This window comes from Populus euphratica, unplaced genomic scaffold (assembly GCF_000495115.2).
Source record: "Populus euphratica unplaced genomic scaffold, PopEup_1.0 scaffold127.1, whole genome shotgun sequence".
Classification (NCBI taxonomy): Eukaryota; Viridiplantae; Streptophyta; class Magnoliopsida; order Malpighiales; family Salicaceae; genus Populus; species Populus euphratica.
The window spans coordinates 386,357-400,704 of record NW_011500017.1 but is presented as its reverse complement, the minus strand read 5'-3'; the positions used below and the strand labels follow the sequence as shown (position 1 = coordinate 400,704).

Below are 14,348 nucleotides of genomic sequence, written 5' to 3'. Positions count from 1 at the left end.
AACTAGTTTATTAAAGTCAAAAGAACATTGGCCAATATGTCAAAAAAATTCAAAAAATATTTTTATTTAGTTTTAGTACCAGGGATTACGAATTTATATAAAACGTATTCTTAGTATTAATTTATTTATTTTTGCTTAGATTTTTTATCAAACCATAAAACAATGCAGCTTACCTTAGGTGGGGAATGTTTAGGGTGCTAATACCTTCCTTTATGTAACCAGTCTCTGTACCTCGTCTCTAAGACCAATTAGGGTTCCTAATGATCAAAATACTAGGTGGCGACTTCCAGTCTATATTTTACTAATAAGATACTAGAATTTCTTATCTCTCTATATTTGCAAGATAGACCTTTATATTTTCTTGGAGAGTGGACGATTGTCGCGACGTCACACAAGTGTGACACCTTCCACAGTAAAATATGTTGTAACACTAGGAAAACGTTCATTATTTTTAAATTAAATGTATTATCACTTTAAAAAGAGTAAATTCATCCCATCTTTGAAATATTTGATGGGGAGAGCGTATCCATCCTAGTAGTTGATGCAATGTCTATCATATCCTTGTAGAAAGGTTTGATCATATTAGAAAGAACAAGTCAATCTCTTATAAGGTAAATTGTGTCATGGTGCTAGAAAGATGTTTATTACTTCCAAAATAAATGTATTATCGCACTAGAGAAAGTAAATTCATCCCATCTTTGAAAGATTTGAGACTTGGATAATATAAAGCATTTGTTATTTTGAACATTATAATTCATATACAAGAAACTTACATTTCTAGTCATTGACCACAATACATTTATATCTAGCTTAAAGGCCCTAAAGAGGATAGGGAATTGTGTTTCTTCGATAAAATTTTTCAGGGTAGTTGTCAAAAAAAAATCTTCCCAAATAAACTTAGTTCCTTTGCTTATTCATATACAAGAAACTTACATTTTTAGTTATTGACCATAATACATTTTTATCTAGCTTTAGGGCCCTAAAGAGGAAAGGGAATTGTATATCTCCAATAAAGGTTTTCTAGGTAGTTATCAAAAGAAATATTAATAGATAAATATAGTTCATTTAATTATTCTGAAGATATAATTGACATAAAAGAAAGTAACCTTTTTGTTTAGGGATTATCTACCCTGTCAAATCAGCAAACTTGGCAAGAGTCCTTAGTTAACAATGGCTTCTGAAGTTGTATGAATTAAACTCATTTTGTTGGTAGTCATTGAAGGCTTTCCAAAACCTTGAAGTTCCAACTTTGATAGTAATTATGAATGATAATGGCAATGAAGTCACTAATTTGTAATAACTTCTAAAGTTATACTATTTGAACTAACATCTCATTGGTACTTGTTGAAAATCTTTCAAAACTTCAAGGTTTTAAATCCGATGGTAATTAGGAATGATAACGTTCTAGTTCCTAAAGGAGTGATCAATAGCTTTTTGATTATTTTTCTACAGACGATGCCAATGATAAGGTCACGTTTTACTTCATAGCCATGAAGGTCAAGCCTAGGTCCGAGATAAAGTCATTAATCTCCTGATTTTGATAATCTGACTTAACCTTCCATGGTGAAAGTATGGGTAAATCATCATCGTTACCTGAAAAATATCTCATTTTATCTATTTAGAGATTCTTTGATGATTAAATTAGAATTAGTTTAAGAAAAATCAATTATCCATTTTAATAAGGATTTATCTATTAAGATTGAATTCCCATTGTTAAAGCAAAGAGAAAAATTTAAACTTGACACAATCATTTTTATTTCCTCCTTTTATACCCTCAGGTGCTTCTCTTCCTTGTAAGGGAAAGGTTGGCATGTTCCATTAGAATAAAATATTTCTGATTTACAGTCCTACCAAGATAAAAATATTTATGGTCTCATTAGGAGAAAATATCTCTGATCTATTAGAAGGCATCTAAGCTCAGTGTTTAGTTGTGTCCAAGAACAATGGATCTAGCAACTCAACAAACTCATAAATATTTGGGTTCAATGCGTGACTGAGTTCAGAAACGATAAGTTAGGTCATTCACCAAACTCATATATATTTGAGCTCAACGTTTAGCTGAGCCTATAAACAATGGATCTTAACTTTCTAATGTTCCGCTATCTTTAGAGGATAGTTTCAAACAAGCAAGCAATAAATGTTCATCCATCATATATAAACCATATTAATTTTATGATTGTATGATGCTAATTAACTATAGTGAGAAGATTCCAGATCTGTGCCATTTAAGGGAATGCATGTAAAAGAAAGAAATATTTTTGAAACAATTAGAGTAAAATGAAATATTTAATAATTTATTTGATTGTGATATATTTTGATGTTTTTTATCTCCCCCTGTATCTCCATTACATTTCTATTTCTATACAACAGAATTCCCATTTTCTGCAACTGGCAATAGCCATCAGATCATGTAATCTAAAATTGTAAGCATGCGGAATTGGGATCCTACGCGGCGCGCAATCTGGAAAAAGCTCTCGCGTTACATTCTATAAGCACTAAATTTTTTAGCAAAAAGATAGACAATTAGGTTAGAGAGCTGGATAACACAGGTAGTGGAATTCCACCTTTCTGGAAGCCAGAAATTGTTACCCCCAAGTCTATAAATTGTCGATTCGATGATTTAAGTGAATTAGCTGCAATTTGCTCTTTCATCATCAACGTAATAGCTTAAAATTTTCTTTCTTTGATTCATCTCAATGAGGTCTTAATTATTTAGTTTTTCATAAGGAACTTGTCATTTTCTGACTAGAATTGGACGAAAGTTCTGTGCCTCGATCACTCTCGCTAATTTGTTATAGGCTAATTCAGAGATTTCAAAGTGAGGAAAAGTGTGCATGAAAGGGGACTGGAGAGTGAGTATCTGCCTTGCAATCCTCAGGAGGTTGGTAGAAAAAGCTTTGCAGAAGCTGGTAGTAAGGAGCTAGCCTTGCACAGTAGTTACGCTACGATAGCAAAGGTAAGCTAAATATTTTTATTTTTTCATTTCCTTCAGTTCCGTCTTGAATTCTTGATCGAGATTTAGTAATTTTGTATTAATATCAATGCTTCTATGGCTGTCAAGATATGCACTTTACGTTTCTAGCATAAGCTCCATTAAAATAACGTTGGAAATTATTTACTTATTTTCCCTAGAATTGAATCAGGATGAGGCCACAAATAAGTCCATTGAAAACGAAGTTATTCACCTCACTCGCTGAAGTCTTAACAAGTTAATTTAGATTCATTGAATTAATTTAGAATATTATTATTTTTAAGAATTTTAAAAAAAAAATTAAAAAATTATTTTTAAAAAAAATCAAACCTGTAAATTTAAACCTAAACTTCTTTTTAATTTAATTTGAAACTTGATCTAGAATAAAAGTTAAATCAACATGTCATTGCTTAACTTGCTAGATAAATCAAGCTTACAAACATTTTTTAATTTTTCCTGAACTAAATTCATCCTTGTTTCTCAATGGAAGTGACATTCGCAGACATTTTCTGGTAAATAATTTGAAAAAACCCTACCCATCCTTAAAGTCATAACCCATTCAAGGCAAAGTTAACGTGGTTCCTTTTTTCAAAAATTATAACTTAAAGGGTGCATGTGGCTCATGGGTTATGGCCCAACCTAGGCTCGGAAGGCTCTTATGCAATGATAATAGGAGACAGAGGCTAAGGGGAATTTGTGACTGGGCATGGTGTGTTCTAATCTAACTGCGAGGATGTTGATTTTCTGCCACTGGTCAAGTACGGACTGGCCAACCCCTTAGAAAACATTACGATATTGTCACCACACACACACACACACACAGAGGGCAGCTCTCTGATGCCATCTCCTTATCCTTCTTTATTGGATTAAATTGTTATTAGATGTTTTTACCATTGTGTACATGTCAATGTTTTCATTTCTATTCACAGTTTAAAATTTTATTATCACTCCTATAGTTCTTAAAATTTTCAGTTTTACTCTTTGTTAAAAAAAAAAAAAAGTAACAAAGGTGACTTTCTTCATACCTAGTTAAAAAAATACATTAGAAAAACACTTGAAAAAGTTGGCTATTTAATAAGAGTCTACAAAAACACTTAAAAGCCTTATTAAAACATCAAAAATTAAATTTAAAAGTATGCTTTGTATAGCCCGTTTGTTATATGTTAATAGTTGTTTTTTTAAAGCATTTTTTATTTAAAATATATTTAAAAATTTAAAAAAAATTACATCAACAAATCAAAACATTTTAAACATATTAAAAAATTAATTTTTTAAATTTCATACAAATAATATTTTAATCACCGTGTCAAACACCAAGAGGTATCATAGAAATATGTTTGAAACGGGTCATAGGAACTTTTCAACAGTGTCTCAAATGAAATTATGGTAAGTATGAACAAGCCTGAGCTTGATATATCTGGGTTTGCCTTTCATAAAAAAACATGTTTTCGAACGGCTTGTGCTGAGTTGCTTAGAAAGTACCCTTCTCTTCTCTAATTAGCCCAGTCGCTTCTCCTCCTACTATGTTTGTGACCGACTTATACCTATTTAGAATTATAATTGTGATTATTTTTTAAAATATTTTTAATATTGAAATGTATTAAAATAATATTTTTTAAATTAATGGATTAAAACAATTTAAAATATAAAAAATAATTAAAATTTTAAAATATTCTTATAGAAGAGCGACAAACCCCAATTTTTAATGGATTTCTTTGAATTCTTCATGACTTGTTCTGCCAAGTAAAAGAATTATATTATATGAATCTAAAAGTTAAGTTATTAAATAAAAATATCTAATATAATTTATATTATGTTTTATTAAATACTCTCGTGTAAAAAGTGTTTTGTATTTAATTTTAGTAACTAGAATGAAATGGTGAGATTTAAATTCATGACTATTTGACTATTAAGATTTTGATATTAAATTAAAATATCATCTGAATTTTAAAATTTAATTTATTAGATGAGATGTTAAAATAAAATTTATATTATTATCTAACAAGATAAATTTGATAATATTCTCAATAAAATAGTGAGATTTAAATTCATGATTATTTGACTATTAAGATTTTGATATCAAATTAAAATATCATCCGAATTTTAAAATTTAATTGGTTAGATGAGATGTTAAAATACAATTTATATTATTATTTAACAAGATAAATTTGATAATATTCTCAAATTATTAATAAAGATAAAATTAAAAAAAATAAAGTAGCATAATTTTCATATAGGCTATGATGATATTTAATATATCTAGCTTTAATATCAATTTCTTTCATTAGGCTACTGACTTTTTATTTTGAGATAAATGATACATCTTTTTTCATCTATCATTCAATTCTCAATTGGATCTCTATGAAGAAAAGAAAAATTCAAACATGCAGGTCACCCACCTACTCTAGAATAACCTTTAATGGAAAGCATCGAAATCATGAAAAGATGTTTTCACAAATTTCATTTTTGAAGAATTTAAAAATAATCATTTAAGTTATAATTAATGTGCAAATTGATTATGATGTTGTAAAGTTAATTGCTACATGATCGTTTAAACACAAATAATTGCGATGATAATTTCAAAAAATATGCTATAATGCATTAATCACTCAAGAAAATACTTCAAAAAATAACGTGGTGATAGAAATGAAGACATTCAAGAAAAGATTGAACGTTATACATAACCAACACCTCTTTTATATATATTCTTTCCTAAAACTCAAAGGCAATTTTTTATACTTGTTTGAGAGTATAATTATAATTATTTGTTAAATAATATTTTATATTAAAATATATGTTAGTGATTTTTTTTATTTTAAAAAAATTATTTTTAAATATAAACATCAAAATAATTTGAAACCACTAAAAATATATTAATTTAAAATAAATAAATAAATAATTTTTAAAAAAAAACACTTAGAAACAATCATGAGATTGATGATCATCAATTCAATAACATATGAAGTAGAGATTACTGAAACTTTTTCTTATAAATGAAAAATATATAAATTTGTTTTTAAACTACTTAAACTTTCAAGATGAAATCTCACCATTTTTACTTTATTTAATTAAAATTTTAAAAAATAAATACAAATTAGTTATGAATTTATATAAATTTTAAATTCAATTAATTTTTGTTGAAGAAGATGTGTTAAATAATATATAAAATTATTGTTAAGATTTCATCCAAGAAATTACTTTTTGAGTTATAATAGTTTTTTTATAAAATAAATATTTAAATTACACACATTAATTAATTGAATCATAAACTCCAAAACAGCTTGCACTTAAATTTAACACTCAATTAAAAATTTGAAAATCACATGTTTCGAAGGCCAGGATAAAACTGAATTGTCTATAGAACTCACATGTATCAGCAGTCCAATTACGGACATCGAAATGTCTATGAAAACTGAACACAAAGCCGGCCTTGTTTTCCATTTTTCAAGTCTATGCGATTCATATTAGCGATTTTGTGGTTTATCTGGTGAAGAATCGGAGGAAGATTTTGTATCCATAATTATTACAAAGACAAGGAGGGAGATTTTGTATCCATAATTATTACAAAGACCCTAAATGTTCTGCTATAAACACTGTTGATGGATCAACATATTTCAAAATACAACACTTTTACTTAAAAAAGGTATTGAATTGAAAGGTCAAAAATACAGTAATAACCCCGTATATATAAGCCTGATAAAATACAAAATCTAAGAAACGTGGATCTAATTTTATTTATAGATCCATTATCCTTGAATTGAGGCATGTATTGAGCTCAAACTTTTGTAGAATTGATAAGATGCTAGACCCAATCTTTTTAGGCTTAACTATACGTTGAGTTCAAGTATATATGGGTTTGGCAAGATATCAAACCTAATTTTGCTCGGCTCAACTACATGTTGAGCTTAAATGCCTATCAGGTTAGCAAGATGCCAGGCCCAACTCTTCTAAACCCAATTACGTGTTGAGCCAAAATGCTTATAAAACTGGTAAGATGTTAACCCCAAGTCCTCTAGGCTTAGTTACATATTAAGTCCAAAAGCATACAGGTCTAGTAAAATATCAAACCCAACTTTCTTAGACTTAGTTACGTGCTAAGTCCAAACCCAACTCCCTTAAGCTCAACTATGCATTAAGTCTCAATGTATATAGGTGTGATAAGATTCTGGACCCAACATCATTAGACTCAGTTAAGTATTGAGCTCAAATGTTTGTAGGACTAGTAAGATATCGGACCCATCTTTCTTGAGCTTGACCATAAAATGAGTCCTAACGCATGTAAGTCTTGCTTAACCTAACTCTCTTGAGCTCAACAATGTGCTAAACCCAAATGCTTATGAGTCTAGTAAGATATAAGACCCAACTCTTATAAGATTGGTTGCGAGTTAACCTCAAACACATTAGGGTAAGGAAAAGCACCATATCCAAATATCTTGGGCTCGGTTATGCATGAAGCTCAAATACATGTGAGTCGAGCAAAATGCCAAACCCAACTCTTTTAGACTCGATTACACGCTGAGTATAAGGGTGTTTAGGCATTGAAAGATGTTTGAATAATTTCATTGAGTTTAGAATCATTTCACATCCAAACATATAGTCAATGGTTTTTACTGAACCTATTTGGGTCACAAGGTTATCCCTACAACCATTAACATTTAATCTTAAGAGTTTAAAGTAGTCATCTCCTTACATCCCCAGGTATATAGAATTTCTCTAAGAGTTAGTCATACTTCAATTGATATTAATGATGTGTAAGGGTAATTCTCATCAATATTAATATTGTGTATGAACTAAGGCATAAAAGTCTTCTATAACTCTATTGTTTGTCTATCAACACTAATGATGTATAAGGATAATTCTCATTATCAATAATATTGTGTAAGAAAATATTTTTATCAGTATTAGTATTGATGTAAAGAATTTTTTCTTTACTAATATATTCAAAAGGAAAAGATTTTCAACCTTTTTAGCAAAACAACAATATTCAAGTAACAAAAGCTATAAACATCCTCTAAACTATTCAAGTAAAAGGCTCACAATTGTTATTATATTATCATATATTCCCAGAGCATTTATTACACAAAGACTAACTAACACCTTTTATTTTAGAATTTAATGTGTATTTATTTATTTATTATAATCTCTTACTACAAAATCACTGATTTATTCATCTGAAAGTCTCACAATTCACAAAAAAATGATTGTTTTACAGGAACTAAGATTTTGACCACCAATTCCCTAGGGATGGAATATTGCATGAATGTGTGATCATCTACTATCAAAACACTCAAATCTTCATTAATGAGTATATTGAATTTTGAAACATCATTCATTGTGTACACTTACAATGTTTATCTTTTCACATTTTATTGTGGATTTACAGTTTATTTTTTTTATTATGGTTCTCAAACTTTTATTTTGCATGATTGCATCCTTTTTTTGACAAAATCAAAGAACAATTGAATTGAATCAAATTTGTTAATTAAAAAAAAATTGACAAATGAATGATCAAAGTGAGAAAAGCACCACAAATTGGTGATGGTTCAAAATTATCACAAAAAAGCTTACTTCAATCAACTTTACAAATTATACCTATTCAATCTCATAATAATTTTTCATTTTAATTTTGGTGTAAAAAATCATTTTTTTTAGTTGTTAGTTTTGGATTGAGAAGAGAGGGAGCGAGGGAGAAAGAGAGGATGTTCAATCTTGATGGCAGAGAGAAAAAAAGTAGCATTCATGTAATTTCAACAACCAAAATGATTGATTTTAATATTAAAATATTCCAATTGATAAAAGAGATTCAATTTAGGTGTTTTCTCACTTTAAAATTATTTTAAAAACCAAATCTAAGCTCGATAAAAGTTTTTTTCAAGTTTTTGTATTGTTTTTTGAAAATCATTTATGAGTTTTTCAATATTTTAAAATTTATTTTAAATATTTTATGTAAAAATTAAGTTTACCAGTGAAGATTTAGGTCAAAAGAGCATAAACGTTGTTTTTATGGTCACTACAATATCTAGAATGTAGAGAATACCGGCTGACGCGTCGGCTGAAAAAAAATTCAATGAATATAAAGTGTACAATATGTCACAGCCCCAGTTGAATAATATATATATATATAGGGCCCTGTTTATACTATACAAGTACCATTAGTTTTTCGTATACCTACAATCGCTCTTGCATTTATCCATTGTCATATCGTAGTAGAAAACGAGGTTGGTTTCTGAACTTGAGCATTTGAGCATTATTGCTCGCAGGGTTTATAACATAGTCCGTTATCATGATCCACTGTTATGCCATGCATTCTGCAGGTTATAGGAACTTAGCTTGTGAAGACTTGAATTGCTGTGTTGTCATCCAGACATAGCTTAGCTGAGCTAGAAAAGTTTCACACTAGGAGTAACATTCAATTACAACTTAAGGTTTCAACACCATGTCTGAGGAAAGTGCTTCGCAGCCAGCTGGCCTGAGAAAGTCGAAGATGCCACTCTCTGTTTTCTTTAGAGATGCAAGGTATAATTTCATTTAGTCCAATGCAAGGTTTTATTTTTTATTTTTTTGATTTTTTGATTTTTTCTTTTCTTTATGATTTCCCTATTTATCTGTTAAGAGGTAAGAGGGAACTTAAGGCTGTATGTTTTCTTCTAGACAAGTGAAGAGAAACTTTATGTTCTATGAGCTAAAGTTGGTTCCATTTTCAGACTATTCAAGAAGGATGAACTTGGTTCGGAGATCATAAGGATTGCATTGCCTGCAGCAATGGCTTTAGCTGCTGATCCCGTTGCCTCCCTGATTGACACAGCCTTCATTGGCCGTCTAGGTTTGTTCTCCTGTCCTCTGATTGTTCGGTCAGCTAGATGCAGAATTTAATTGCGAAATGGCAGCATTTTGACAATACAATTCTTGCTGTGTAACTTTTAAAACTATATATCCTGCCATCAAGTGCATAAATTTCTCGTGGTGCCAAGTGTGATTAAGTTTTTGACATACTGGAACTGCAGCAGAACTTTCTGTGTCTCCGTTAACAGCATTTAGCGTATTCCCCTTCAGCTGTTCAATAAAAAGAAGTGAAACTGGTTTAGGTACTTGGTGATCTTTACCAAAGCAACTCTCTCATACTGCACATTCACAACGAAACCAACATGGTGGAAATCTATAAAATCTCAAAATGACTGTTTAGTAGCTTTAGCGTACCTGGAAACCCCCAAGAACACTTTCCTAATGCAGTGACCTTATCGCTCCACAATCAATTACAGTATCTATTTGTTTATCCAAAAAAATAATTCCAGAGGCATTTGCCTCAGCTTTTCTGACAGGAAAACTTGTTATAATCTAGATTAATATCCTACTGATCATGATCAAATTGTTATTCAGTTCTACTCTATCGGCTGTATCTTATTGCTTAATGCAACACACCAACAAGGGAATAGATCTGACACTGATGATGATTTTAATTTTTATTTTGCACAGGTCCAGTGGAAATAGCTGCTGTAGGAGTTGCTATTGCCATATTTAATCAGGCCTCAAAAGTCACCATATTCCCATTGGTTAGTATAACGACTTCTTTTGTTGCTGAGGAAGATACAGTTCACAGAAATACCAAAATTGAAGCAGAGAAGGCTGAGGACTTGAAGAAAGATTCGAAAAGTGGTGAAGCGAAAGAATCAGTTCCTAATGATGAAATGCTTGAGAGCTTAGAGAAAGGCTCAGCCACAAAAAACGAAAAGAACATCGAAAATAAAGATTCACTGTCGGAGGATGGTACAAAAACTCTCTCGTTCTCATTGATCATCTGCCATTATCCCAAGTTATAGCATTGCCTTCTAGAACATGTGTCCGTATTCTAAATTTTTCTGAAAAGACAGCACGAAAACAATTATCATATCATACTAGCATAAATAGTGTCGGTGTTTTCTCCATCAGATTGCAAGACAATCACAAGCAGGTCTTCCACTCATACTGACACAGAAAGTGTAAATCCCAAACAAAATAACGAGAGGCGACATATCCCCTCAGCGTCGACAGCATTGATTGTTGGTGGAATTCTTGGTCTAGTGCAAGCTATATTCCTCATAGTTGGGGCAAAACCTGTCCTGCATATTATGGGTGTGAAATCTGTAAGTGCCTTCAGTTTCAGTCTCCTCACTAGTATTATTTCTGTTACCCTGCATCTGTTTATTTCTGCTGCATTTATTCATTAGAGAAGTGACGGTTCTGTCATTTTTATTGGATAGGGTTCAGCGATGTTAAACCCTGCAATGAAGTACTTGACATTGAGAGCTCTAGGTTCTCCTGCAGTTCTTTTGTCATTGGCAATGCAAGGGGTCTTTCGAGGCTTTAAAGACACAAAAACCCCTTTATACGCTACTGGTGAGAGACATTTCGTTTTAGTTTCAGCTTCTTTTCATCCATTCCCACTTTTCATAAGCAATGTCTTAGTGCTCAGCAGATTCATTCTATACTTCTGACCAATGTGAAATCTAACATATATATTAAACGTATACATTTATAGGAGATTTAACAAATATCGTCATTCTGTTTGTGGACATAAATCCAACTTTACTGCCTAATATTTTGGGACTCCACTAACTCTTTCTTTGGTTCTTTTCGTCTGCCACAGTTATAGGAGATTTAACAAATATCATCTTAGACCCGATATTTATCTTCGTCTGTCGCTGGGGTGTCAGTGGTGCTGCTATTGCTCACGTCCTTTCCCAGTAAGTCCTAATATTCTTCCATGTGTGCAATTAATATGGTGTTCAATGTTTACAACGATTAGTTTTCAAAGGACTCGTGTTTATCAATTTTGTTTCCACTCCTCGTAATCCCTATAGGTACTTGATTTCAGTGATCCTCTTGTGGAGGTTGATGAAGAAAATTGATCTTGTGCCCCCAAGTGTGAAAGATTTGCAATTTAGTCGGTTCCTCAAAAATGGTGAGGGGCATAAGCACTCTTGCTCTGATCACTTTTTTGAGGATTTTCCTTCTTGTCATTGGTTGTAGTTAGATTATAATTAATTTTCTGCCTTAGTACGAAAGTTTTGAACATGCGATCCATGCATTTTCTCTAACTTCATTTCTCTGCCCGAAGCAGGTTTTCTGTTGTTAGCACGAGTTATAGCGGCCACAATCTGTGTGACCCTGGCAGCATCAAGGGCTGCACGACTGGGTTCAACAACTATGGCTGCCTTCCAGATCTGCTTACAAGTTTGGTTGACATCATCACTTCTTGCTGATGGCTTGGCTGTAGCTGGACAGGTAAAAATACCCTGTAGGGATTTTTTGTTCCTGGTTTATGTGATTATTAGTGTTCAATTTTAGACCCTGTCAATGCATTTCCTGTTTATCATGCGGTAAAAATACCATAAGGACTATTCTGGCAGGAGCTGCAATCATACTTTTAACAGGTTATCATTCAAAACATGTCACATTTTCTTAACTCTTAAGAACACTCAGCCTTCTTCTCGTAGTCTGTTTTCAGAAAACATGTCTAATTTCCAATTTTTCATTCAGACTAATCATTAATTGTGTTTTTCTTCAACTCCTATAGGCAATCATTGCTTGTGCATTTGCTGAAAAGGACTACCAAAAGGCAACAACTGCTGCCGCCCGAGTGTTACAGGTACGCCAATAACATCTGTATTGATACATCCTCCCATGTTTTGGTTTTCCTTTTCCTCTAAAAATAACCACAGGCTTCTTAAATTGTGACTGGTGGTGTTGTGAAGATGAGTTTTATTCTTGGTCTTGGGCTAGCTGTGGTTGTTGGACTTGCCCTGCACTTTGGTGACATGATATTTTCAAAAGATCCTGATGTTCTTCGTATCATAGCCATCGGCATTCCGGTAATTCCCATCTACAAATTCATTAGTAAAATTCTCTCTCTCTGTTTTATGTTTTTCAACTTAGACTGATCTCTTGCTCTATCCACCCATCAGTTTGTTGCTGGTACACAACCCCTTAACTCGATAGCTTTTGTCTTTGATGGTGTAAACTTTGGAGCATCTGATTTTGCATACTCTTCATATTCCATGGTAAGTTTATCAGCCATTGTTCATTCCATAAATGAACAGACTGATCTATTGTGACTTAAATCTTCCTAATCTCTTCTCTGATGAAATTCCCTTGTTTAATTTATTTTCTCTTCAGGTCTTAGTGGCCACAGCAAGCATCGCAGCCATTTTTGTTCTCTCTAAAACGGGTGGATTTGTTGGAATTTGGGTTGCCTTGACCATCTTCATGGGGCTACGCACATTTGCCGGCGTATGGAGGTAATGTTGCTTGTTAATACCAAATGACTCTCTACTTTCTTTTTCTTTATAATATAAATCACGATAATTAGACGGACCAAAACTATTTTATTGGTTGTCCTTGTGGTAATCTTTCAGACCCAAACCTGCAAAATTCGGTTGATTTCAACGATTTATGATATCTGGAAACATACAAAACTGAAACAGAATTCCAAACAATTTATGAAAAAGAAAAAATGTTCAGGAATGTAGCAGTCTTTATTATGATAGTTCATTGATTCTTTGATGCTACAACTTGATTTACATGGAATTGCCACTAATCTTGCAGGATGGGAACTGGAACTGGACCATGGCGCTTTCTCAGAGGGCGATTGTTGGCATAGGACAACGTAAACCTCAGGAATTTGCGTGATGCAGTGACATTTTTTTGTCCATCTGTACCTTTTTCTCTTTTGTCTACTATATGTTTGTGTGTGATTCCGTTTCGCTTCAGTGCACTTCTTTCTGCAGTTAATCCTGCCACACGTTTGTATCTTTGTCTACATAAATCAGAGCCACGTTTAGTTGCCCTCTACATATTGACAAATGAGATCGGCTTTGCTCTTTCGAAAATATAAGTTTGTGTTATCATGGATACAAATTTAATAAACAAAAAAACACTTCAAAAATCCTAAAAAAAAAAAATTATTATGCATGGCGTATCAAGCTAGAGCCTTATATATCACAAGGGCTCAAAGTGAATGAATTTGGTAATTCAAAACATCTGAGAAGCACGGGTTAAAGTAAGAAGTCTGAGCCTATATTGGGTGTGCATCCCAACATCTTTGTGGACTTGATCTATCATGTTTGAACTTAATATATTTAAGTTTATATAATACTTATAGATTTATTTTTCATCTTTAGTATATTTCTAGCATCCTCGTGGACTCGATCTACCATCCTCGTGGACTCGATCTATTATGTTTGAGCTCAATATATTTAAATTTATATAGTACTTTTAGATTTATTTTTCATCTTTAGTATATTTAAACATCATATCATACCCAAGCTTAACACTTCACTAAAAATTATTTTAGTACTCCACGCAAGTCTTTTAATATTTTATAATATCATACCCAAGCTTA

The 14,348-nt window shown here is 31.9% G+C and overlaps 1 protein-coding gene across 2 annotated transcripts; it reads left to right on the top strand.

Moving 5' to 3' along the window:
• Positions 1-2,621: 2,621 nt before the first annotated feature.
• LOC105141756 (MATE efflux family protein FRD3-like) lies at positions 2,622-13,800 on the top strand. 2 transcript variants are annotated; one of them, XM_011049102.1, is made up of 15 exons: positions 2,622-2,791; positions 2,824-2,956; positions 9,286-9,487; positions 9,676-9,794; positions 10,445-10,735; positions 10,877-11,091; positions 11,209-11,344; positions 11,595-11,691; positions 11,809-11,909; positions 12,069-12,232; positions 12,525-12,596; positions 12,703-12,819; positions 12,913-13,008; positions 13,124-13,245; positions 13,553-13,800. In XM_011049102.1, the coding sequence occupies exons 3-15, from the start codon at positions 9,408-9,410 to the stop codon at positions 13,605-13,607; spliced, it is 1,665 nt and encodes a 554-aa protein (XP_011047404.1). In that variant the 5' UTR covers positions 2,622-2,791; positions 2,824-2,956; positions 9,286-9,407; the 3' UTR covers positions 13,608-13,800. The 2 variants fall into 2 exon arrangements, with proteins under 2 accessions (XP_011047404.1, XP_011047405.1); XM_011049103.1 differs by having other exon boundaries at positions 2,623-2,791; positions 10,898-11,091.
• Positions 13,801-14,348: the final 548 nt, after the last annotated feature.

Excerpts from the sequence above, each read along its gene's own strand:
- LOC105141756 (XM_011049102.1), top strand. The coding sequence starts at position 9,408 with ATGTCTGAGGAAAGTGCTTCGCAGCCAGCTGGCCTGAGAAAGTCGAAG. Across the intron at positions 11,910-12,068 it reads TAGTCGGTTCCTCAAAAATG|GTTTTCTGTTGTTAGCACGA; the intron begins GTGAGGGGCATA and ends TGCCCGAAGCAG. Across the intron at positions 13,009-13,123 it reads CATACTCTTCATATTCCATG|GTCTTAGTGGCCACAGCAAG; the intron begins GTAAGTTTATCA and ends TTTTCTCTTCAG.